The sequence below is a fragment of the Bufo bufo genome, chromosome 2 (genome assembly GCF_905171765.1).
Source record: "Bufo bufo chromosome 2, aBufBuf1.1, whole genome shotgun sequence".
Taxonomy (NCBI): Eukaryota; Metazoa; Chordata; class Amphibia; order Anura; family Bufonidae; genus Bufo; species Bufo bufo.
The window spans coordinates 730,149,927-730,174,687 of NC_053390.1; the positions used below are offsets into that span (position 1 = coordinate 730,149,927).

Here is a 24,761-nt window from a genome sequence, read left to right on the forward strand (position 1 = left end):
TACCACCAAGCAGGAGCCCCAAAGGGAAGAAAGGGTGTGCCCTCCTGTCACTACAATGTGCCGGGGAGTTCCAGAGGGGAGATTGCTACCGTGAACGGTGAGTGCTATCACTACCCTCAGGATCACAACAACCACTAACATCCTCCCTCCCTCACTCTGAAGTTTCCCAAGTATTCATGATCGCAACACTATATTTAGGAATTGCTATTTAGGCAAACATTCCTCAGCCTGCCTCATACTTTAAAATTCGTATTGAACTGTAGTTACTTTAGGCAGCTTTAGTAGGCCAATCTTGGCAGTCATACCTTTATGTCATTTGTCTCTGCAGTGAATGTCTTGGAAAATCAGTTTTAAGCCTATGATACATTTTTTATAAGGTTAAAATGAAAGGCATTTATATTGATGGCCTATCTATTGTATCAGATCTGTAATACAGCTGTGCGCACGGAGCTTTAAAGGGGTTGTCTCACTTCAGCAAGTGGCATTTATCATGTAGAGAAAGTTAATACAAGTCACTTACCAATGTATTGTGATTATCCATATTGCCTCCTTTGCTGGCTGGATTCATTTTTCCATCACATTATACACTTTCTCGTTTCCATGGTTACGACCACCCTGCAATCCATCAGTGGTGGTCGTGCTTGAACACTATAGGAAAAAGCATCAGCCTCTGTGGTGCCCGGACTGTGGCAGCGTGAATAGGCTACTGCTTTTTCCTATAGTGTGCAAGCACGACCACCACTGATGGATTTCAGGGTGGTCGTATCCATGGAAATGAGCAGTATGTAATGTGATGTAAAAATGAATCCAGCCCACAAAGGAGGCAATATGGACAATCACAATACATTAGTAAGAGCCTTGTAATAACTTTCTTTACATGATAAATGCCACTTTCTGAAGTGAGACAGCCCCTTTATATTATAATTACTATATAATTCTACATAAACATCACGTAAGGGTTTACGTGGAGCTCTAGAATTCACTTTTTATAGGGGTTGTCCACTGCTTTTACATTGATGCGTCATCCTCAGGACAGGGCCATCGTTATCTGATCGGTGGCAGTCTGACACCCTGTAGCCCTGCCGATCAGCTATTTTGCAGTAGCTCCGATGCCAGACGTCAGTGCTGGAACCGCAGCTCCCTCCATTGCATGTAGTGGACGGAGATGATAACTGCATCATTGCTCCCATAATGGACAGAGCTTCCTTATGCAATTTCCGGTGCCAGAACTACTGCAAAACAGTTGACTGGTGGGATTGCATGGCTCCAATTAGATATTGATGGCCTATCCTGAGGATAAAGCTGGATTTAGATGGGGCGATATTTAGGAAGATTATCGTGAATTAACGTTCCGGCGAATGCTCGTTCCGACAATCTGCCCATCTAAAGGTGCAGTCAATCATCCGACGAATGAGCGAAACGATTGTTAGTTCCTGCAAGTAAATTATTGTTCCCAGGCAGCAGATCGTCTAAACAGCAATGTGCTGCCCAGAAACAATGCAGCTGTATGAGGACGAGGGATCGCTTGTTCTTCTACTGTGGAGGTGATCGCTGCATGTAACTGACTGAGCAGCCAACTGTCGGGAAGGAACGCTTTATTCCTGACAATCGGCTGCTCCTCGGCCCGTCTACATGCACCTTCAGCCATCCGTATAAGAGTGGACAACCATTTTTAAAAGTTAATTCCATGGCTCCCCACAAACATTTACCGTTATGTGATGTTTATGTAGAATGATATGGTATTTATTACTGTATAATGTTAACGCTCCATACACAGTTGTATTGGGCCCCTTGCAGATGAGCGTGTCTGGATTAGGTCCGGATGCGTTGCAAATGTGTTCAGTGGAAAATGCGCGATTTCGCAGGCAAAATCATTCAGTTTTGCCTGCGATCGCGTTCAGTTGTTATCACGCGGGTGCAATGCGTTTTGATGCGTTTTGCACGCGCGTGATAAAAAACTGAATGTATACAAACAACATCTCTTAGCAACCATCCGTGAAAACGCATCGAATCCGCACTTGCTTGCGGATGCAATGCGATTTTCACGCAGCCACATTCATTTCTATGGGGCCAGCGTTGCGTGAAAATCGCAGAATATAGAACATGCAGCGATTTTCACGCAACGCAGAAATGATGCGTGAAAACCAACGCACATGTACACAGCCCCATTGAGATGAATGGGTCCGGATTCCGTGCGGGCGCAATGTGTTCGCATCACGCATTGCACCCGCACGGAACACTCGCTCGTGTGAAAGGGGCCTTAGGGATCAGATGCAATCTGCAAAACTTTTCCTGATCTGACAGGATCGGATCCTGTACTTGGCATTAAATGTATGTAGATGTAATACAGGCATAGATGTAGATGTAATACGGACCGTATACGGAACACAAAAAAACGGCCCGTACACTCGAAAAAAAAACGATCGTGTGAACTGGGCCTAAATGAATCCTTTTGACCGAGAAGTCCAAACACTCAGTTACCTATTACTATTAATTAAATCAAGCAGCCTTTACATGTTCATTAATTTGAGAATGTGAGAATAGCTCCTCAGGGTGGGTTACATTTGCTATACTAAATGTTTTCCTTCACAGCTTGTATATTATCTCCCCCCCCCCCTGCACAACGACCTCTACAACACATTGGTGCAGATGTCCGTGAACATCTCCTGTCTATATTAGGGTCCATGTGGTTGCAGTAAAATATATCTCTAAAAGGCTGCCCCACAATCACATATAGAAAATAAAATTGTAAAAATCTACAATCGAAAAAAGAACAGGTTAGAAAAAAAAATAGGTGACACACTCCCTATAATCAGCAGGAAAGACATGGCAACCCCCCTTACCCAGGTCTTCCTATAACTATACTACAAAGGAATTAATTTACCATCATAAACCCTTTTCTCTTTATGGCCCACCCCAATTTCAAAGGCAGAATTACCAAGAAGAAATCTCCAAGCATGACATACGCTTAGTGGCGTGCCTAAGGTGTTTGGCACCCAGGGCGAGTCCTTCCTCTGGCAGCCCCCCCCCCCCCCAATACCATAGTAATATTGCCCTCATTGTACAACCTTCACAGTAGTTTTGTCTAGATATGTGCCTCCTCACGGTAGTTATGCCCACACTGTGCCCCCTCACAGTATTTATGCCCTCACTGTACAACTTTTACAGTAGTTATGCCCACATTGTGCCCATTCAAAGTACTTATCCCTTCATTTCCCCCTTTCACAGTAGTAATGCCCTATCTGTGCCCCCTTCACAGTTGCAATGCCCTCTCTAAGCGTCTTCAGAGTAGTTATGCCCTCACTGTGCCCCCATAACAGTAATAATGCCCACTCAGTGCTTCATAACAGTTATGCCCACTCCCTTCACAGGAGTAATGTTCTCTGTGCCCCCTTCATAGTAGTAATGCCCATTGTGCCCCTTCATAGTAGTAGTGCCCATTGTGCCCCCTACATAGTAGTAATGCCCATTGTTCCCCTTCATAGTAGTAATGCCCATTGTGCTCCCTTTGTAGTAGTAATGCCCATTGTGCCCTTTTCACAGTAGTAATAAAACCCATTTTCCCCCCTTCACAGTAATAATGCCCATTGTGCCTTCTTCATAGTAATAATGCTCATTGTGCACCCTTCATAGTAGTAATGCCCATTGTGCCCCTTAATAGTAGTATTGCCCTCTGTGTCCCCCTTGTAGTAGTATTGCCCTCTGTGTCCCCCTTGTAGTAGTATTGCCCTCTGTGCCCCCTTTGTAGTAGTATTGCCCTCTGTGCCCCCTTTGTAGTAGAAATGCCCTCTGTGCCCCCTCTGTTAAAAAAAAAACAAAAAACGCCACAGTAACTACTCACCTTGTCCCGTTTCTGAAGCTCCTCTCTCCCCTGCAGACACAGATCGCTCTGCAGCACTGTGTGGGCAGAGCTTATGCAGATTTCTGGGCTGCAGGCTCCGCCCACACAGGCTGGCAGCGCGATCTGTGTCTGCAGTCTGAATGGTGGAGCAGGGAGCAGAAGGCTTCCTTCTTCATCATTCAGTGAGGGAGAGAAGGAGCGCAGGGAGCCGAGTGACTGGACCACAGCTCCTGGAGCGCCAGCATCTGTTTTGATGGAAGCGCTCAATCCTTCTAGGCTCTGGCACCTCCTGAGAGCCGGCATCCGAGGCGGACCGCTCCCCCACTTAGCACCCCACTGCATATGCTCCCAATATTAAAGGGCATCTGTCAGCAGATTTGTACCTATGACACTGGCTGACCTGTTACATGTGCACTTGGCAGCTGAAGACATCTGTGTTGTTCATATGTGCCCCAATTACTGAGAAACATGATGTATATGCAAATAAGCCTCTAGGAGCAACGGGGGCGTTGTCATTACACCTAGAGGCTCTGCTTTCCCTGCAATTGCCGTGCCTTCTCCACTTTGATTGTGACATTGGCCCTGTCCATGAAAGTGGAGAGGCCGCGGCAGTTGCAGAGAGAGCTGAGCCTCTAGGGGTAATGATAATGCCCCTGGTGCTCCTAGAGGCTCATTTGCATATATTAAAACATCATTTTTTGTGGGTACATATGAACATGGGACCAACCCAGATGCCTTCAAGCTGCCAAGTGCACATGTAACAGGTCAGCCGGTGTCATAGGTACAAATCTGCTGACGCCCTTTAATAATAAAGGTATTTCTGTCTATCATTTGCATATGCTCAGCAAAACATATGCAAAACTGAACATGAAAGGTAAGATAGCACTTCACCACACCGACTGTCAGTGTAGCCCTTCACCACACCGACTGTCAGTGTAGCCCTTCACCACACCGACTGTCAGTGTAGCCCTTCACCACCCCGACTGTCAGTGTAGCCCTTCACCACCCCGACTGTCAGTGTAGCCCTTCCCCACACCGACTGTCAGTGTAGCCCTTCACCACACCGACTTTCAGTGTAGCCCTTCACCACACCGACTGTCAGTGTAGCCCTTCCCCACACCGACTGTCAGTGTAGCCCTTCACCACACCGACTTTCAGTGTAGCCCTTCCCCACACCGACTCTCAGTGTAGCCCTTCACCACCCCGACTGTCAGTGTAGCCCTTCACCACCCCGACTGTCAGTGTAGCCCTTCCCCACACCGACTGTCAGTGTAGCCCTTCACCACACCGACTTTCAGTGTAGCCCTTCACCACACCGACTGTCAGTGTAGCCCTTCCCCACACCGACTGTCAGTGTAGCCCTTCCCCACACCGACTGTCAGTGTAGCCCTTCACCACACCGACTGTCAGTGTAGCCCTTCACCACACCGACTGTCAGTGTAGCCCTTCACCACACCGACTGTCAGTGTAGCCCTTCACCACACCGACTGTCAGTGTAGCCCTTCACCACACCGACTGTCAGTGTAGCCCTTCACCACACCGACTGTCAGTGTAGCCCTTCACCACACCAACTGTCAGTGTAGCCCTTCACCACACCGACTGTCAGTGTAGCCCTTCACCACACCGACTGTCAGTGTAGCCCTTCACCACCCCGACTGTCAGTGTAGCCCTTCACCACACCGACTCTCAGTGTAGCCCTTCCCCACACCGACTCAGTGTAGCCCTTCACCACCCCGACTGTCAGTGTAGCCCTTCACCACAACGACTGTCAGTGTAGCTCTTCACTACACCGACTTTCAGTGTAGCCCTTCACCACACCGACTTTCAGTGTAGCCCTTCCCCACACCGACTCAGTGTAGCCCTTCACCACCCCGACTGTCAGTGTAGCCCTTCACCACACCGACTGTCAGTGCTCTAATGACCTGCGTAACCTCAACCAGATATATTTTCTTCAGAAGCCTTGAACTCCCATAATTTAAAACTGCCTTTAAAAATTGCACAGGTCATGATAAGTATTATGAACAAAAGTAAGTCTGACACCACATAGAGGAACATAACATGTTATAAAGGCACAGACTTGGCTCCCTTTCTTGTGGCTCTGAAGGATTAATAAAATACAGGCCTTTTGACTGTAGATATCAAACCTTATCATGTAAAATAGACCAAGTGTCAGCAAATAATAGGAGATCATTTCTTAACAAGAAGTAATCATAAATGTTAATATTAAAGGTGTATTTCATAGAAATTAGAGTGCCAACAAGCCCTACCTAACATTTCCTCTTTATGTTAGTCAGACAGGGATGTAGCTATAGGGGTAGAAGTGGACACAGTTGTGATTGGGTCCATAAGCTCTAAGCTAGGGGGCCCATAGACCACTCTCACCATACTATGATAGACTGTACTGTCACTTCTTTAAAGGAAACCTGTCACCAGGATTTTGTGCATAGAGCTGGGGACATGGGCTGCCAGATGGCCGCTAGCACATCTGCAATACCCAGTCCCCATAGCTCTGTGTGCTTTTGTTGTGTTAAAAAACCGTTTTGATCAATATGCAAATGAACCTGATATGTGTCCTGTGTCCGGAGATGAGTCCAGCGGAAAGGAGCCGAGCACCGCCCCGCGTCCTCCGAATCTCCTCCTTGCTGGCTGACGTCACAGAGCTGGAGCGCCGAAATCTCGCGATGCGCGAGCTAGTGCATGCGCAGTGTCGGCATCATGTTCATTCCCTGTGCTGGCATCAGCACAGGGAACGAACTACGCATGCGCTAGCTCGCGCATCGCGAGATTTCGGCGCTCCAGCTCTGTGACGTCAGCCAGCAAGGAGGAGATTCGGAGGACGCGGGGCGGTGCTCGGCTCCTTTCCGCTGGACTCATCTCCGGACACAGGACACATATCAGGTTCATTTGCATATTGATCAAAACGGTTTTTTAACACAATAAAAGCACACAGAGCTATGGGGACTGGGTATTGCAAATGTGCTAGCGGCCATCTAGCAGCCCATGTCCCCAGCTCTATGCACAAAATCCTGGTGACAGGTTTCCTTTAACACAGAACTATATGTGAATATTCTGTTGTACTGTGATCCCAATTCTATACCTACTATTATCGTGAGGATTACCTTGTAGATACCATTTTCTTGAATTACTTATCTATATAGGAGTTCTATCTCTCTGTGCCGAGTGCTGCAAAAATTCAAAAAAAAAAAGCTTTCTTTGAATATTGACTTAAAAAAATACCCCTTTCTTACAGAAGTTTCTCTTTCCTGACATTGCACAAAATGCAGTTTTATTTTGAATCCTCCTCCTCTCTCTGGTGCTGATGATGCTCTATTTGTATGTCTAATAGCAATGTATGGATAATTTAGGGTTAACCGCCTTGGCTAATTAGGTTGCCAGAAGATGGTCCTGGGTCCTCCCCCTGTTTAGTCAGTAGAGAATCTAGTTCTGCCTGATGAACAGTGAGGACCTACATGTGCAAGTCATTATAGCTAGGTCCGAGCTCAGAAAACTTTTATCTCTATAACTTCTACAGCCAAGGAGGCTAGTTTACCACCAAAAGTTCTCCAGAGAAAAGGAAATCAGAAGGTTCAGAATTTACAAGGCCATGCATTGGAGTTAGTTAGCAAGGTATTGTGCAAGTTTATAGCTGATAGAGACATTGCAGCTGTGATAGGGAACATTGATAAAGCAACCTTCCACAGTTTGCCCAACTGTATCTTAAATTTGCACCCCCTTAGCCTGGGAATTGCAGAAAAAGTTAACAAGAACCTCATTTCCAACTAGGGTTTTCCGGAGAGACTTTAGAGAGAGACAAAGAGTACTACAACCTCCATTATTGCTGCCATCCATATCTTGCTATACGGAGAAATTGCATTGTGACCTACTTGTTACTGTTGTACTACTGTCTTGTACTACTACTCCTATTTTGCACTTTAGTAAAAAGAGATTTATTTATACCGACTGGCATGGTTACTGACTCAACCATTTGCCGGCCACTGCTCCTGCTCTCCTGCCTTGCACCTAGACCAACACCTAACATCAATGGCACCCCAAACTACCACCAGGCAGGAGCCCCAACACCAGGCATGCCCTGAGGTAAGAAAGCGTGCACCTTCCAGTCACTGTGTGGCCCTAGGGATCCCCAGTGCGAGAATTGTCAATGTGATTTTTTAGTACAGCTACTACCGCCAGAGCCACTACCACTCCCATCCTCCAGTCACTCTTCCTGAAGCTGATAAGTGACTGATTTCTGATAATCATGTCTTCATGAGACAGACCCTTTTTGCTATGCCTTTGGGTATTACTATAATAACAGTTATAAGATACATTGTACATGTAGACAGTATTGTGATGATGTTACTGCAATCTACGCTACAGGGGCACTTTGGAAAGTGATGCTAGTATTTTTGGGGTTTTTTTCTGAATTTTTTTATGTTTAGTGTTCCTTTAAAGAGAACCTGTTGCCACAAAATGCAGTGCAATCTACAGTTAGCATGTTATAGAGGAGGAGGAACTGAGCAGATTGATATATTTCTGTAAAAAAAGATTCAGCAAAACTTTATAATACTTTTACTGTATACATTTAAATCTCTGCTCCTTCTGAACTTAAGATCACCCCTATTATCAGTGACTGGCAGCTATCTGACATACTTACACAGAGAATGCTATCGCTGATAACACATCCCCGTGTACAGCTATCAGTGACTGACAGTTATCTCTATATAGACACTTACACAGAGAATGCTAACAAGCACTGATAACACCTCCCTGTGTACATCTATCAGTGACTGACAGCTATCTATGTATACACACTTACACAGAGAATGCTATCAATCACTGATAACACCTCCCCCATGTACAACTATCAGTGACTGACAGATATATCTGTATACACACTTACACAGGGAATTTTATCAATCACTGATAAAGATGGCCCCTGTGTACAACTGATCTCAGAAAGAGCAGAAATTTTAATGTATAAGTTACAAGTTTTTAGGAATCTTTTCCCACAAAACTATAGATGAATCTGCTCTGCTCTTCCTGCTCTATAACAAGCAGATTGTGCTGCATTCCATGGTGACAGGTCCTCTTTATGGCCAGCCTGTCATGCACGTGAACTTGATATAAGTGATAACACTTCTCATACTGGTTAAGCGTAACATATATTTTACAATTATAGGCTAATGTCTGAAACTCAGCTTATCTTCTCATGAACAAACATGCATTATTTTCCATACCTGCTCTGGTGCCTCCTTTCTCAGCCAATCGTAAAAGACCTTTCTTCTTCATGATAAAACTCGACCCAATAAATAAACTGGAGCTTATCGCCAGGATTAAACCAATATAGAGGTTGTATTTGTTCCTAACAGAAGCAATGCTCAGGTTAGTCTCATTGGACTGGCTTATGTTGTGCAGGACGAATGATGATAGGTTCTCTGATGTGTTCATGATCTGACACCATGCCTGGACACCACCGTGATGACAAATCAGAGGTAACACAGCCCCTAAAATAGGAAACACAAGACAGTATATCAGGTATACTTCTAAACATAACTCATATAAGGCATTGCATCGGCATAGGAGGAACTGATTACAGAATGCGTGAAATCCTCACCAAATCTGATGACAATCCTAACCCAATGCATGGAAATGGGGTTTTGGCAACCCTGGAAAATTACTGCACCACTTTACAAAAATATTACCCCAGTGTGGATTAGTGCCAATGACTACTGCAAATCCTGGTGGGGGTGCACGGCGTGTCAAACTGCACATCTGCGCCAGAATACTGTAGTAACTACATGCCCTGTTGTAAATACCATAGAAGTAGTCCGTGCATTTGCCATGTGGCTGTTGAAAAGAGAAAAGGACTTCATACTGCAGAGAAACTGCGTTGTCTAGAATTTTAATAGCATGTCTGCTTTCTTCCAAAAAACGGTTCTGCCCCTGTCCTTGGGTTGTGTCTAGTACTGCAGCTCAGCTTCACAAAGTATATAGTTATAGTGATGAGCTGCTATACTACATACAACCTGTGAACAGTAATATTTTTGTAATCCTAGACAACGCCTTTAATAAACAGGGGGAGGAACTTGACGAAGGATAGTGAAAAGAGGGCGAAGCAGGAAATAAACATTAACCCTTCTGCCCTTTGTAGCAAAACTGGCTAATTGGGAGTCTCCTTTTTATATTTGCTGAGCATCCCTCTTCTATGTATGTCACGGGATTTAGATTGTACTCCTCTAAGGACCCTACGAGTGACAACTCCGTGGCCAACTCTCTCATCAGCTCCTAGCAGGATGAAAAGAACCATCCGAATTTGCTGTCCTATTCTATCTATCTACAAAAAACAAAATCAGAGCAGCACCGCTAAGGAAATAAAAATTTTGTGCCAGTGGCTGTAGATGCGATCCAGTATCCAAACAGATAAATGAAAAATTCCACCGCACTTCCCTGGGCGGGGGGTCTACTGTGATATCTTGATCATACAGTACTTCGTAAGTGGTAGCCATATCAAGCATGAAGTGTGTGGCTGGCGGGCGGCGCGTCTGGCGCATCATTCGACACGCTGGATGTGCTGACGTCACTCGAGGCTGCCCATCTAGACTGAGGAACCCTAATGTTTTATCTATGTACTACTTATGACATATGTAACTATTCCTATTACTGATCTAATCATGCCTGACAGCCGTTGCCACCAATGGTTTTTATGAGTTTATATGGCAACCACTTATGAATTACAGTATGATCCTGTTATCACTGCATATGAATTTATCATGTATGAGTTACACGCATCACTGATGGAGACACAAATGTCCACAATCTACTCGGATATGTTTTTATTTCACTTAATCATGATACCAATGAGCCATAAAACACAAAACGGGAATACGGTTGTACAACACGAATAGAACGCAAGTGTCAAAAATGAATTGCTCCTAGATGGGACAAGCCCAGGCATTCAGCATATACACAAATATAATACAAAAATGTATATCCAAAATTATATCTTTATTGAAATCGATAAAACAAATAAATAGATGCATAAATTGGCAAACACAAACACAACCACATGGAGGGTGCACAAAACACGTCGGGTCATCAGGTTATAGCATTGCTCTCATTAAGAGAAACAAAATAAGAGTATTGCAGGTTTGATACCTTTTAATGGCTAACAAAAATAGAAGTAATGAGCTTTTGAGACATCACCAGTCCCTTCATCAGGCGTACTACAAGAATATATGAAGAAACAGCAATATATATACAATAAGAACAGAGACATGGGGGAATGAATGGACATTTGAAAAATAACAGAACAACATATCAAAGATCTTGAGAATGAGTCCTTAATTATCTTACAGATAAGGGGTGTGAATAGCATTGCAAGTAATGGAGAAGGTGGGATGGAAAAACAAGTATAAATGAATACAAAACCAAACCATGTGGCTCCCCCACCTAGATAAAAAAAACATGATTCTCAACACGTGTCGGGGTCTCTCGGAGGTGCCGCTATCCGGGTCTGTATTGTGTATATGTGGTTAATCGTGGTTTTTTATCTAGGTGGGGGAGCCACATGGTTTGATTTTGTATTCATTTATACTTGTTTTTCCATCCCACCTTCTCCATTACTTGCAATGCTATAACCTGATGTCCCGACATCTTTTGTGCACCCTCCATGTGGTCGTCTTTGTCTTTGCCAATTTATGCATCTATTTAATTTGTTTTATCGATTTCAATAAAGATATATTTTTGGATATACATTTTGTATTCTATTTGTGTATATGCTGAGTGCCTGGGCTTGTCCCATCTAGGAGCTTTTCACGTAATCATGTAATTGTTTTATGACACATCGCTCAATCATGTTATTGTCTTGATTATGTGCACAGGTATATAGACCTTCACATGGCTTGACAAAGTCCTCATTATGCTGGGCTGAAATATTGCAGGGAAATAAATTGGGTCTAACAACCTCTTCCACCGTCAGCTGGAATGCTGCCTCATCTTTCATTTATTTGGACATCTATCTCACAAGTATCGTTCTGTCTATCGCTGGTTCTATCCCTTTCTGTGACACTTTTAAAGTCACCGATGACTATGTCCTGGCTCCACCTCCAATAAGTGATATAATTGGGCCAAGAGCAGATATATTACGATTAGAAATGCTTCATGAAATACTTGCTTGCTGATTCACCTACAGCCCTACCTCATTATGTCACAGCAGGATTAAAATAACTAACACCTAAATCACATCTAAACTGTTAAAACTCCAACAGCAACAACTAGAACAAGACTCATTCCGGCTAAAAGTGACTTAGGCTACTTTCACTCTACCGTTCAGAGCGGGTCCGTCTGGTGTCTGCACAGACGGATCCGCTCCTATAATGCAGACGTTTGGATCCGTTCAGAACGGATCCGTCTGCATTATAGTTTAGAAAAAATTCTAAGTGTGAAAGTAGTTCAGACGGATCCGTCCAGACTTTACATTGAAAGTCAATGGGGGACGGATCCGTTTGAAAATTGAGCCATATTGTGTCAACTTCAAACGGATCCGTCCCCATTGACTTACATTGTAAGTCTGGACGGATCCGTTTGCCTCCGCACGGCCAGGGTGTCCGCCAGCGGAGCGGAGGCTGAACGCTGCCAGACTGATGCATTCTGAGCGGATCCGCATCCACTCAGAATGCATTGGGGCAGTACGGATGCGTTCGGGGCCGCTTGTGAGAGCCTTCAAACGGAGCTCACAAGCGGAGCCCCGAACGCTAGTGTGAAAGTAGCCTTACTTTGCATTCTGTATTCAGAATGCTATTATTTTCCCTTATAACCATGTTATAAGGGAAAATAATACAGATCGGGTCCCCAGCCCGATCGTCTCCTAGCAACCATGTGTGAAAATCTCACCGCATCCGCACTTGCTTGCGGATGCTTGCGATTTTCACGCGCCCCCATTCACTTCTATGGGGCCTGCGTTGCGTGAAAAACGCAGAATATAGAGCTTGCTGCGATTTTCACGCAACGCACAAGCTATGCATGAAAATCACAGCTCATGTGAACAGCCCCATAGAAATGAATGGGTCAGGATTCAGTGCGGGTGCAATGCGTTCAACTTACGCATTGCACCCGCGCGGAATACTCGCCTGTGTGAAAGGGGCCTTAGGGGCACATTTATTAGGACCGGCATTTTAGACGCGGAGTTATGAAGAGGCGCTGTGCTGGCGGTGGATCCATCAGAGTTATGAAGAGGCGCAGGCTTCCTTGCTGTCTTACATTTAGACCATTTTCTAAGCCTAAAACAGGAGTAGAAAATGATGAATTAGATGGGCCTTCCGGCCCATTCCCTTCCCCGCCCACAATTTTAAACCTGGCGTGAGCGGGTTGAAGTTGCAGATAACGGCGCAGAAATATGCCTAATTTAGGTGGATTTCAGTATAGGAAATGACCTACTTAATTTCTACATTTATATCTCTGTTGGGGTTTATTCACATCAATGTTTTGTAACTCTTGTAGTCTGTCTATGTCAGATTATAGTCAATGGGAATCGATAGGGCTTGCACACTATAAGAAAACACGCTGGCCTATGCGCACTCCTGCTGTACCAGCCACCAGAGGACGGCTCATTTTCCTATAGTGGGCAGGCACGACCACTGCTGCTGGGTTGCAGGGTGGTCATAACCCCTGAATATGAGCAGTGTATAATGTGATGGAAAAATCAAGCCAGCAAAGGAAGCAACATGGACAATCACAATACATTAGTAAGTGCCTTGTATTAGCTTTCTCTATATTATACATGCCATTTGCTGTAGTGAGACAACTCCTTCAAGACTCCTTCACTAATTTGCTTTTGTTTTTGGAAGCTGCTTTTTAAACATCAGAATGGGACAGATCTACTAATCCTGTAGATGGCATACACTTAGACAGGCTGTCTAGACCTGCACTCCATTTACCATAGTGGCTCAGCCTGGGTGATACATGTGGTGCAGGGAAAGATACTTTTCTTTAAATGGGTCATCCAACCCCAGAAATGGCCCCCCCATCAAATGCACCTCACACAGTTAGTTTTTACCTCGCTCCCCGGTGCCCACGTCGCTCCTCATCTACCCATCGTGCGGATGAAAACGGGGGCGGGGGGAATGGGTGGCGACAGCCAATAGCAGGCTGCAACGGGAATGAGCTTCTCTAGTATCGCTGATGCTATTGGCATCGCTGGATGTTTTGATCCGCGCGACGAGGAGAGACAGCTGCAGCCATGCGGGCATCATGAGCAATGTGGGTGCCGGGGAGTGAGGCAAGTACAATCTGTGTGAGGGGCCTGGGCATTGGGGCTGGATACCCCTTTAACTCTGTAGTAACTATTGGCTGGCTTGGTTCGAGACACACTTTTATGCCAGAATTGTAGTGCAATTTTGGCACTAAATGTCGCATATTAGGCCACATCCCCTTTCCCATCAATCCACTCACCTTTTCGAGACGCCCCCTTGTGGCGGGCTTGGTGCAGAGGATTTCTCATAAACTAGAGGTGACAAATTGCACCAAATGTTAGCACAGTTTATGACTAGGTACTAGATCAGGGATCAGCAACCGGCGGCACTCCAGCTGTTGTGAAGCTACAACTCCCAGCATGCTTCATTCACTTCTATTGGAGTTCTGAGAACAGCTGAGCAAATATGCATGCTGGGAGTTGTAGTTTCACAACAGCCGGAGCACAGGTTGCTGACCCCTGTGCTAGAGTATCTAGGTGCACTGACAATAAATGGGAGCCAATATTAATGGTAATAATAATAATATATATATTTTTTTTATTATACCAGTCCTATGTCATGAAATGAAATACAAAACATTGCCCTTCTGTAGCAGAGTAATAAAAGTTTATGACTGCTGACTTTGAAAGGGTTTATTTGCAAGGAAATCATCATTATAAGAATAGGTTGAAGACTAGAATGACTGACAGAATGACAGCTCGATTGTTCTGATAAGGCCTCTTGCACGCGGCCGTTCCATGCATTGGGGACTGTAATTTGCGGTCCCCAATGCACGGGCCCCTCCGTGCGGCAGCCGCGACGGATCCAGACCCATTCAACTTGAATGGGTCGGTGATCCGTCCGCACTGTAAAAAAATAGAATTTCTTTGTGGTGCAAAGGCACGGACAGAAACCCCACGGAAGCGCAACGCAGCTCCGGATTGCGGACCCATTCAAGTGAATGGGTCTGCATCCGTGATGCCGAGAGCACATGGCCGGTGCCTGCATATTGCGGACCCACTGTTTGCGGTCCGCAATACGGGCCACGGCCGGCCGCGTGCATGAGGCCTAAAGATGCAAACAGAGGAACAGTGCTCTGATCGGGATAATGTGAGAAGACCTGACCAGCCACATTACTGGGGAAATGTAGACCTTATTACAATGCAGAAAGAAAGTAGTCCAATGACCATTTCAGCTCTGCTACACACTGTTCTGATAAATGAGTCCAAAATTGCTTTCTAGCTGTTGTGAAACTACAATTCTCAGCAAAATACAGCAAGAAATAGCAGTCTACTGCTTTAATGGCATGCTGGGACTTCTAGTTACACAGAAGCCGATTGGGAGTCAGAGTATGAATTTTCCTCTTTATATTATTTCTTACATGAAACCAGTGACGAGTCTGTATATCCCGCAGACGTCTGGCTTTGCACAGTGCTTATCGTCCTTTGCTCTTATATTATGACCAGCGTTATTTGTGTCCACATTTATAAGTACACTAAGCAATGACCAAAGTACAGCCGTCATTCAGCTAGAAGCCTGGACGATTAAAGGGAATGTGCAATCTGAAAATGACGTATTGTTTAAATCATGTCTTTATGATTTTGGTGATGTTAGGCTACTGGCGTTTTGGTTTCCATTGGTGAGATCCGTTCAGGGCTCTCACAAGCGGTCCAAAACGGATCAGTTTTGCCCTAATGCTTTCTGAATGGAAAAGGATCCGCTCAGAATGCATCAGTTTGCCTCCGTTCAGTCTCCATTCCGCTTTGGAGGCGGACACCAAAACACTGCTTGCAGCATTTTGGTGTCCGTCTGACGAAACTGAGCCAAACTGATCCGTCCTGGCACACAATGTAAGTCAATGGGGATGTATCCATTTTCTCTGACACAATCTGGCACAATAGAAAACGGATCCGTCCTCCATTGACTTTCAATGGAGTTCATGGTGGATCCTTCTTGGCTGTGTTACAGATAATACAAACGGATCCGTTCATGACGGATGCATGCGGTTGTATTATTGTAACGGATCCGTTTTTGCAGAGCCATGACGGATCCGCCCAAAACGCAAGTGTGAAAGTAGCCTTATTTTTAATTTTCCATGTCAACTTCTATAATTAAAAAAAATACTAATAATAATGGGCGTCTTCTTTCTCTGTACAGATCACTTTACTGCAGCTATCTACTTATCTTTACAGGATAAGAGTGACAGATAGCACCTATATATGTGTCATAGCTTATCTACTCCTTCCTGACCTCTCCACAGGTTACAGAGCATGCCTAGAAAACTCTCCCATAGAAGTCAATAAGTCTGCTCCTGTCCACTGTGTCTATCACCCATGGTGGCTGCCGTAAAGCATATCTCTGAATGCTGTTGAGAACAGCTCATACAAGATGGCAGCCCCCATAATTATGTTCAGGAAAGAGAATAAACAAATCTGCAATCAGAAAAGTTTTAACCCTTTAAGAGGTGGAAAATGTGAGGTAACAATAGGTCGAACTGCTAGTCACATATCACAGATAAGCCGCCAAGAGACTTGGAGAGTACACAGAATGCAAATGGGAAAAATGCAAATACATTTCTAGACACGTGGGTGACAACATTAAAAACACAGCCAGGGCACAGAATATACCCAGTCGACTCACAATATTATGACCACTTCCTACTTTCGATGTCAGCAACGTGTAGCTCATGAAGGAAGTCACGTGTGGTGGGCTGGCTTGGTGGGTATATAAGGTGTGTGATAGGCTGTCTGCACACATATCCCTCATTGCTGTCATGGGTAAAGGGGGCAATTTATCAGAGTTACAAAAACGGGCCAAGAATGCCAGTATTTCTGAAACTGTAAAGTTTGTGAACTGTTCCCATGCTGCTGTGGTGAAAACGTGGACCTCTGCTGAGTGGCAGAGGGTTGCCATCTCCGATGAATCACGTTTTCTGCTTTATTGAATGGATGGACATTAGCGTGTCAGGAGATAAACATCAGAGGACTAATGCAATACCCCAGACCTGAGGGTGCTACAATTGTATATAGTTTGTATTATTATATTGTTATGTATTGTATATGCTTCTGGCCGTTAGTTCCAGTAAGGACTAGTTGGCAAGGAACAGGGCTATCCACCCTGTTCCTCCCTTCTTGGTAGGAGTGGGCTAGTCCAGCTTCCTGCCAGGAGCGGGAGTAACCACACTGTCGAGATGAAGCACTCTACTGAGCTTCTGCTCCTAAGAAGGATTCTCCACAGAGAACAACCAACTATTATCTTCAAATAAATCCTTGAGAAGACAGACAGCAGAGTGACCAGCTGTGAGACCATTTAAAGACACTGCTGTGAGTTGATGGACTATGGCTAAGGACGCTCATCATTCAGAACACTACTAGGCGAGTACTGCACAAGTGCTAAACTGCAGCCATCCAACTTGCTTCCATAATTCTTATGGTCCCAGAAAATTGCACTTGGAAATTGCTGCCATTGAATGTACTTGAAGTTACACTTTGCACTTAGTAAAAAAAGAATGTTCTACGTTTACTTCTGGCCTCAATTTTCAAAACTACATTTCCACTACACCGATCCCCAGGGAGACGAGGGAGTATACCATGACACAACACTTTATCAGGGCCACTACCACTACCATCCTCGAGAATGGCTGGACTGGGGCGGAGGCCAAAAGGGTAGGCCAACATGACGGGGGGTCTTGGATGGGTGACCTGGGAAGGGGGTGGTTTAAGGGGAAAGGGGGGGGGATGCAGAGATACGGATTGGTTCAGTTGAAGTATGGGGGAGGAGCGAAGGGGTTAAAGATAGCAGGGAGGTGGAAGACGGTAGCCATTTTGGTGACCTAAGAGAAGCTCCCACCCTCCCTAGTTTTTGGGTCAGGCTGGCAGGTGGATGATGGGTGTGTATGGAGGAGAGGTCGGTTGTGTCACGGCGGCGGGTCCTTGGAAATGGTTACTGTGGAACTTGAGGACATTGGGAGGGCCCCACGGTTGGGGCTGGACTCCCATGGTGGGCGAGCTGTTGTGGTGGATTGTGGGGGGGGGGCATTCTGGGGTGCTTCCAAGCTGGGTGTTACGGCTGGAGTCAAAATGGCTCACCCCGGTGCAACAGCTCGGGGTTTTGGGGCTTCAAGGACCTCCCCCGTTAGAATTAGTATTGTTTATGGTTACTTAGGTATTTTATATTAATAAAACGGCTGCTGTGGCCATTACATTCCAATCATTTGTCTGAGTCTTATGTGGGTTGGTTGGGTGTATTGGTGTTGGTGGGGGGTAATGCATTGGAGGAGCAGGTAAGTGTGAGAATTGGCGAACGAGATATAACCAATACCCTCGTCATGCACCGGCTCACTGCACAAACAACCTACAACCATTGCTGGAAGAACACAAGCTGGTGGTGGCAGCGTTATGGTCTGGGGAATGTTTTCATGCCATTCTCTAGGCCCACTCATCTATGTGGAAAGCACTCTTAACTGATTTGGGTATGTCTCCATCACTGCAGATCAAGTACAACCATACATGCTGGGATCTTCCAGCAAGACAATGTGACATGTCACACGGCTTGAAATGTCCAACATTGGTTGGAAAAGCATGACCAAGGCTTCCAAGTACTACCCTGGTCCTTTTATTCCCCAGACTTGAATCGGTGGGACCACCTTGATCATCCTTTTTGCTCTATGGATCTTCCTCCACGCACCCTCCAGCAGCTTTGGGATGCACTGCAGACAGCAACGCTCCAGATACCTGTGACCACTTACCAGGACCTTACTGTGTAAATTCCCTGCCCGTCTAGCTGCTGTCCATAGTGCACACAGCGGTTACTCTGAATATTAGCTGGTGGTCATAATAATGTGACTCGTCTGTGTATATAATGTTAGCACAATTAAGTATGGAAGTTATCAAACAGAGGTAAACAATATCAGTGTCGGACTGGGGTGCCTAGGGCCCACCAGTAAATTTATTTTGGGGGCCCACCATACGGATACATACAAATATTACCTGCTCACACAGCAGCAAGATGCTACCAGATGATTGAATATGGGGGTCCTGGCAGCAACTTTGAGAAGGTAGGTCCCTGGGGAAAAAAAGGATACTGGTAGCGTTCCTCTATACCTAGAAGTCATCTCAGCTCTGATCGTGTCTATAATAATACACTCTGGAGTTTCTTTAATAATCTATCAAGTTTTTTATATTAACATAGGCTGGTTAAGGTGCTGTACATTGAATATATATAGGTAGTGCAGTAAGTCTACTGTGTAATGTGTCAGGCTACTTTTACACTAGCATTAATATTTTCCGGTATTGAGATCCGTCATAGGGTCTCAATACCGGACAAAAACGCTTCCGTTTTGTCCCTGATCATTGTCAATGGGGACAAAACGTAACTCAACAGAACGGAATGCTCCAAAATGAGCCAGAACGGAATGCTCCAAAATGCTCAGTTTGGTTGCGTTCTCATACCCGAGAGAAAAGCGCAGCATGCTGCAGTTTTCTTTCCGTCATGGGATGAGGAGCAAAACGGATCCGTCGACCCACAATGCAAGTCAATGGGGACGGATCAGTTTTCTCTGACACAATCTGACACAATAGTAAACGGATCCGTCCCCTATTGACTTTCAATGGAGTTCATGACTGATCCGTCTTCGCTATGTTAAAAGATAATACAACCGGATCTGTTCATAACGGATGCAGAAGGTTGTATTATCAGTAACGGAAGAGTTTTTGCTGAACCCTGCCAGATCCAGTATAAATGCTAGTGTGAAAGTAGCCTCACTTGTGCAGGTGCTGGGAGACTAGGGGCCCACCGGGGGATTCACCTGTACCCCTGTGGGCCAGTCCGAGCCTGAACAATATATATATCTATTATTAAGGTCCACTGTCTTCTTCTGTCAAGAGTTCTGTTCAGCTTTTCTCAGTTTCTAGTCTCTGGTTTGTCAGACATGACCTAATTTGTATTTTTCTGCCCATGAAGCATTGCCTAAAAATAAGTCCCGATATATCTGCTAGGTCTCTTCAACGTAAACCAGTACCCCCCATTCGTGAATAGGGAAAGTTGGGTAACAATTATCACTGCTGCGGATTTTACTGTGGGTTCACAGCGAATTTCAACCCTGCTACTTAGAGAGTGGTGAAATCCAGTGTGTTAATCTGCTATTTCCACAAAAGGAAAATGGATATGAAAATTCCCAGTATGCATTTGCTTAGTCCAAACAAAAATGCACGACACAAAACTATAAGAGGCAGCATCCTATATCAACAAAAAAAAAACATGGGGTCAGTTACTAACGATCAGTGTTTCTTAGTAAAAACCCCACTGGTGGAAGATCCGTCTAATTTATTAAGATGCGCACATCTCATTTACATCTCAGTAAATTTGTTGCATCTCTTGCTGGCAATGGATCAGAATAGAAATCTACTCCACGTGTTGGTAAATTAGTTTGGCCACGGATCTCCTGCCCGCAGCACCCAGCCTACTTTTTGAAAAAGTGTTGGAAATAGCTAAAAAGATACAAATTTTGTCAGAAAACAGCAATTGCAACAAAAGTCATGTAAATAACGCCCTATTGTGTAAATTGTTTTTAAAATTTCCATTCCCTCCAACAGAACATCTGGTTGGAGCTTCATGAAATGATTAAATAGTATCATCTGCAGAAACGTCCCTGTCCTTTTTTGTTGAAATCATACTGCACCCTTACATTTTGTTACACATTGATCTGATTGATGATGGTTCCAAGCGTTAAATAATGGAGGAATGCTCCACACAACTAGGGCAATCTCAAGCTAAAAGGTGAGTGACTTGGTGTCCATGAAAAGGTTTTGCTTTGTTAAGATCAAGATTTGATGTTGCTACAATCCTACCGGGGTGTTGCTATGTGTGATGAACAGAAATGATGAAACAAATAATTTTTTCAACTTGACCACTAACATGATCACAGTAGAAGCGTGGAAATGGAAGTCCTATGAATGATTTTGAAGAGCAGAAGAAATAAATCATTTTCAACCTAGTAAAATATTTGTCCATCTAAATGCAAAGATGTCCAATGTGCCAGCACAGGTTCTGACAGAAATGTGGACTCCTAATACAACAGGATACCAAAGGCCAACAGAAGACAACGCCATCTGGAGATGACTTTGGAGTTAATCACTTGCCACTAGGATCTTTTTCTTCTAAGTTGATTCACAATCAACTGATTAGACGTCATTAATGAGAAAACTGGTGTGAGAAATCGCCACTACAAAAGCTTGGAGGCCACATTGCAATCAGTATGCCTGCCTAATGATAGCAGGTTGACATTGTAGGCACAGTTGACTTGTGGCCCACGTGTATCCTCATGTTAGCATTTTAGCCTTACAATGAACTATTTAGGAATTTTAGTGGGGTGAACATGTGTGTCCACGCATGAATTAGATGACCAAAAATCAATATACAGGGATTAGCAATCATCTACAGTACTACCCTGTCAGATTGACAGACAAAAGTATTTTTCAGGCATGAATCTAAAGCAAAAGAAAAAAAGCTAAGTACAGGACTACCTTGGGTACACACAAGCCAAAGACTGGAATGCAAGACAAAAGATTGCTCCATCTTATCGCTATGTTTACTTCAGGGCATGAGATTTGCCTTCTATGTCTATACTTTAATACAGGGGTGGGCATCCTCCGTGCCAGATGTTGTGAAACTACAACTTACAGCATGCTCCCCGAGTCCTCCACTTCTACAGCATGAAAGTTCCAAGAACAGCCAAGCAAGTGTAAAATACCAGGAGTTTCAGTTTAACAACATCTAGGCTGCCCGAGGTTGCTGACCTCTGCAAAACATGTATAAAAGGAATGCCCCATTGGGTAGAGAATTATCATACTAGTCTGTTCTATGCTATAGTAACATTCCCATCTGTAAAAGTCATAGGCCTTATTCACATGGAGGCTTTTGCCGGAATAATGTCAGTGGATTCTGCCTTAAAACAGCAGAGATGCCTGTGGGAAATCGGCCTTGTACTGTTTTCAGTAGGAGGCCGCGATTTATAGTTGTGACCATATCCAGAAAGGCTATGTTTGGGCGGACGCAAGTGAAAACCATGTTGGGTGTTGCTCCAGTCAATGGGACCAAACCATGAGCAGGTCTGCGTCAGAAACCCCTACGATGGAGCGCATTTAAATGGAGCCTTAAAGTAATAGTTTGTGGAGTATGGAAAGGTATTTTGAGATCATATGACTTTGTGCCATAAATTTGACCTATAAGGGTGAACTCACACGCGGCAGATTTGTTATAGACATTTATATGGCTTTATGTGAATCCATGTAATTGCTGCAGAAACAAACTCACTCGGGTCACTCAGTTGCATTCCCCCATATCTGCCACGCGTGAGTTCACTCAGTGCATAAGGACATCATGGGGGAGCATAGAACTGCCTTTATGGGCAATATGGAATACCACATTTTCCATACAGCAGCCACTCAGAGCTTCCTCCAGTGTGATGGTGGGGCAACTTTATTATGGAAATGGGATTTCCAGGTGGGGCTCCCACTTTAGTAGCTCATAGAAACAACAGACTTATTTCTTATAGAAAGCAACACCAGTGGGACGGAGTGGGCTCAGTATAGTGGAGACCTGGAGCATGACTGGATTTGAAGGGGTAGGCAGTCAGGGAATTTTAATATGGGGTGGGTTTGGATGGTTAGGAAGAATGGGGATGAAATGGTGAATGCTCATTATTTTATCAGGATCCGGACCAGCGTGAGATGTACTTAAAAGAGAAGTTAGTGATTCTTTACTTAAGCCAAACCAACTCTTTAATACCCTACACATGCATGACCATTGCCTACACTGCTACCACCACACAATAACTTCGTTAGCTCTTCCAGCTTAAAAACAGCAATCACAAATAAAAATGGAATAGCATTTTGTTAATTCCTACTACAATGGCAACTCTGCATAAAAATGTAGCCTTATTGCAGTTTAAAGGTGTTTTCCCAATTTTCCCAATATGCCATCCCTTGCCGATCATAGAGATTTAGCCGCAGTCACTAGAAGCCAAAGACCTTGTTTGCTTTATTCGGTTATACTCACAAAAGTGAATCAAGGGCTGTTGAGCAAGCTGCTACTGGCGACACCGGTCGGGCAGAGGGATCAGCGTTTTTATCAGGTTATGCGTTTAAAAGATTCACTTTTCTGAGTATAACTGAATAAAACTAATTATTTTACTGTTACGTCTTGCACGAGGTGTTTTCTCTCTCTATTTTATCTCCTGAGTTGCCACTTTTGCACTAGGGTCCTATAAATGACGTCATCTTAAAGTTTCCTTTCCCGACAAGGGTGGATTACCATACCGAATGCCCGGAGGGGATAAGCTATAAAGACCACTGGACCGCTGAAGTGACAAGTGGAGACCGGCTTATCTCTCCGGCTTATCAGGAGGAGAGACTGAGTATCACCAGTGAGATGTATCTGTCAAAACGGATCCTATTTTAAATAGACTTTATTTTAACAGCGATATCTGCACGCTCCAAGTCGTAGTACCCTATTGCTTTTCTACGTCTCCCTGATCACTGGAGTGTTTTGTGACGTGTTCTGAGCTGTATGTGATCCGTGTATTTTCTTTTGATTTAGCTAGTCAAGACTTCCCATGCTCGCCATAAACCCCCCACCAACTCATTCATGTGAAACATATGAAAATAAAACACTTAGGAAACAGTAAGCTGCCCGGGCCCTGTATGCCCCGTAGTGTCCCACACAGTATTTATTCTCCCTTAGTGCCCTGGTACTGTAGAATGATCTCTTAGTGCCTCCACACAGTAAGGCCTCATGCACACAAAAAGTAATTTTTTTTTGCGTTTCCGTTCCGTTTATTTGCGGTCTGTATACAGAACTATTCATTTCAATGAATCCGCAAAAAAAACGGAAGGTACTCCGTTTGCCTTCCGTTTCCGTATTTCCATTCCATTTAAAGATAGAACATGTCCTATTATTGTCCGCATAACGGACAAGGATAGTACTGTTCTATCAGGGGCCAGCTGTTCCATTCCGCAAAAAAAAGGAATGCACACGGACGTCATCCGTATTTTTTGCGGATCTGTTTTTTGCGGACCACAAAATACTGAAAAAGCCATACGGTCGTGTGCAATAGGCCTAAGGGTCCATTCACACGTCCGTAATTTGGGTCCGCATTCGTTCCGCAATTTGCGGACCCATTCACTTTCAATAGGGCTGGAACAGATGCGAATCCACATTTACGGGATCCGCATCCGCATATTCGGGATCCGCATATTCGGGAACCGTTTTTTTGGGATCCGCAATTCCGTTCCTGAAAAAAATAGAACATGTCCGATTCTTGTCCGCAATTGCGGCCCAGAAAAGGCATTTTCTTTTATAGTGTCGGCAATGTGCGGTCCGCAAATTGCGGATCGCACATTGCAGGTGTCCGTGTTTTGCGGATCCGCAAAACGTTTACGGACGTGTGAATGGACCCTAAGAATGTCCTGTTAGCCCCCCCACAGGTATACCATCTTAGTGCCCCCACACAGCAGAATGTCCCCTTACGGTAGTGCTGGCCCCTTACTGTAGTGAAGCCGCTGTAGTGTTCATAAAATAAACACTACACTGTGTATGCATTTTGCTCGTTCCGATGAAGAGTGCAGCAAGTGCTGTGCCCCAAGACAGGGGGGGGGGGGGGGGATTGGGACAGTATAGTTTTCTAAAATTTG

At 44.7% G+C, this 24,761-nt stretch overlaps 1 protein-coding gene across 1 annotated transcript in view; it reads right to left on the reverse strand.

Annotated features, from left to right (window-relative positions):
• NIPAL1 (NIPA like domain containing 1) overlaps positions 1-24,761 on the reverse strand; it is a 46,484-nt gene that overhangs the window by 17,133 nt on the left and 4,590 nt on the right. Inside the window, exon 2 of the mRNA XM_040418903.1 lies at positions 9,079-9,345. Within this exon, the coding sequence (XP_040274837.1) occupies positions 9,079-9,345 (267 nt within the window). The remainder of the gene's footprint in view (positions 1-9,078; positions 9,346-24,761) is intronic.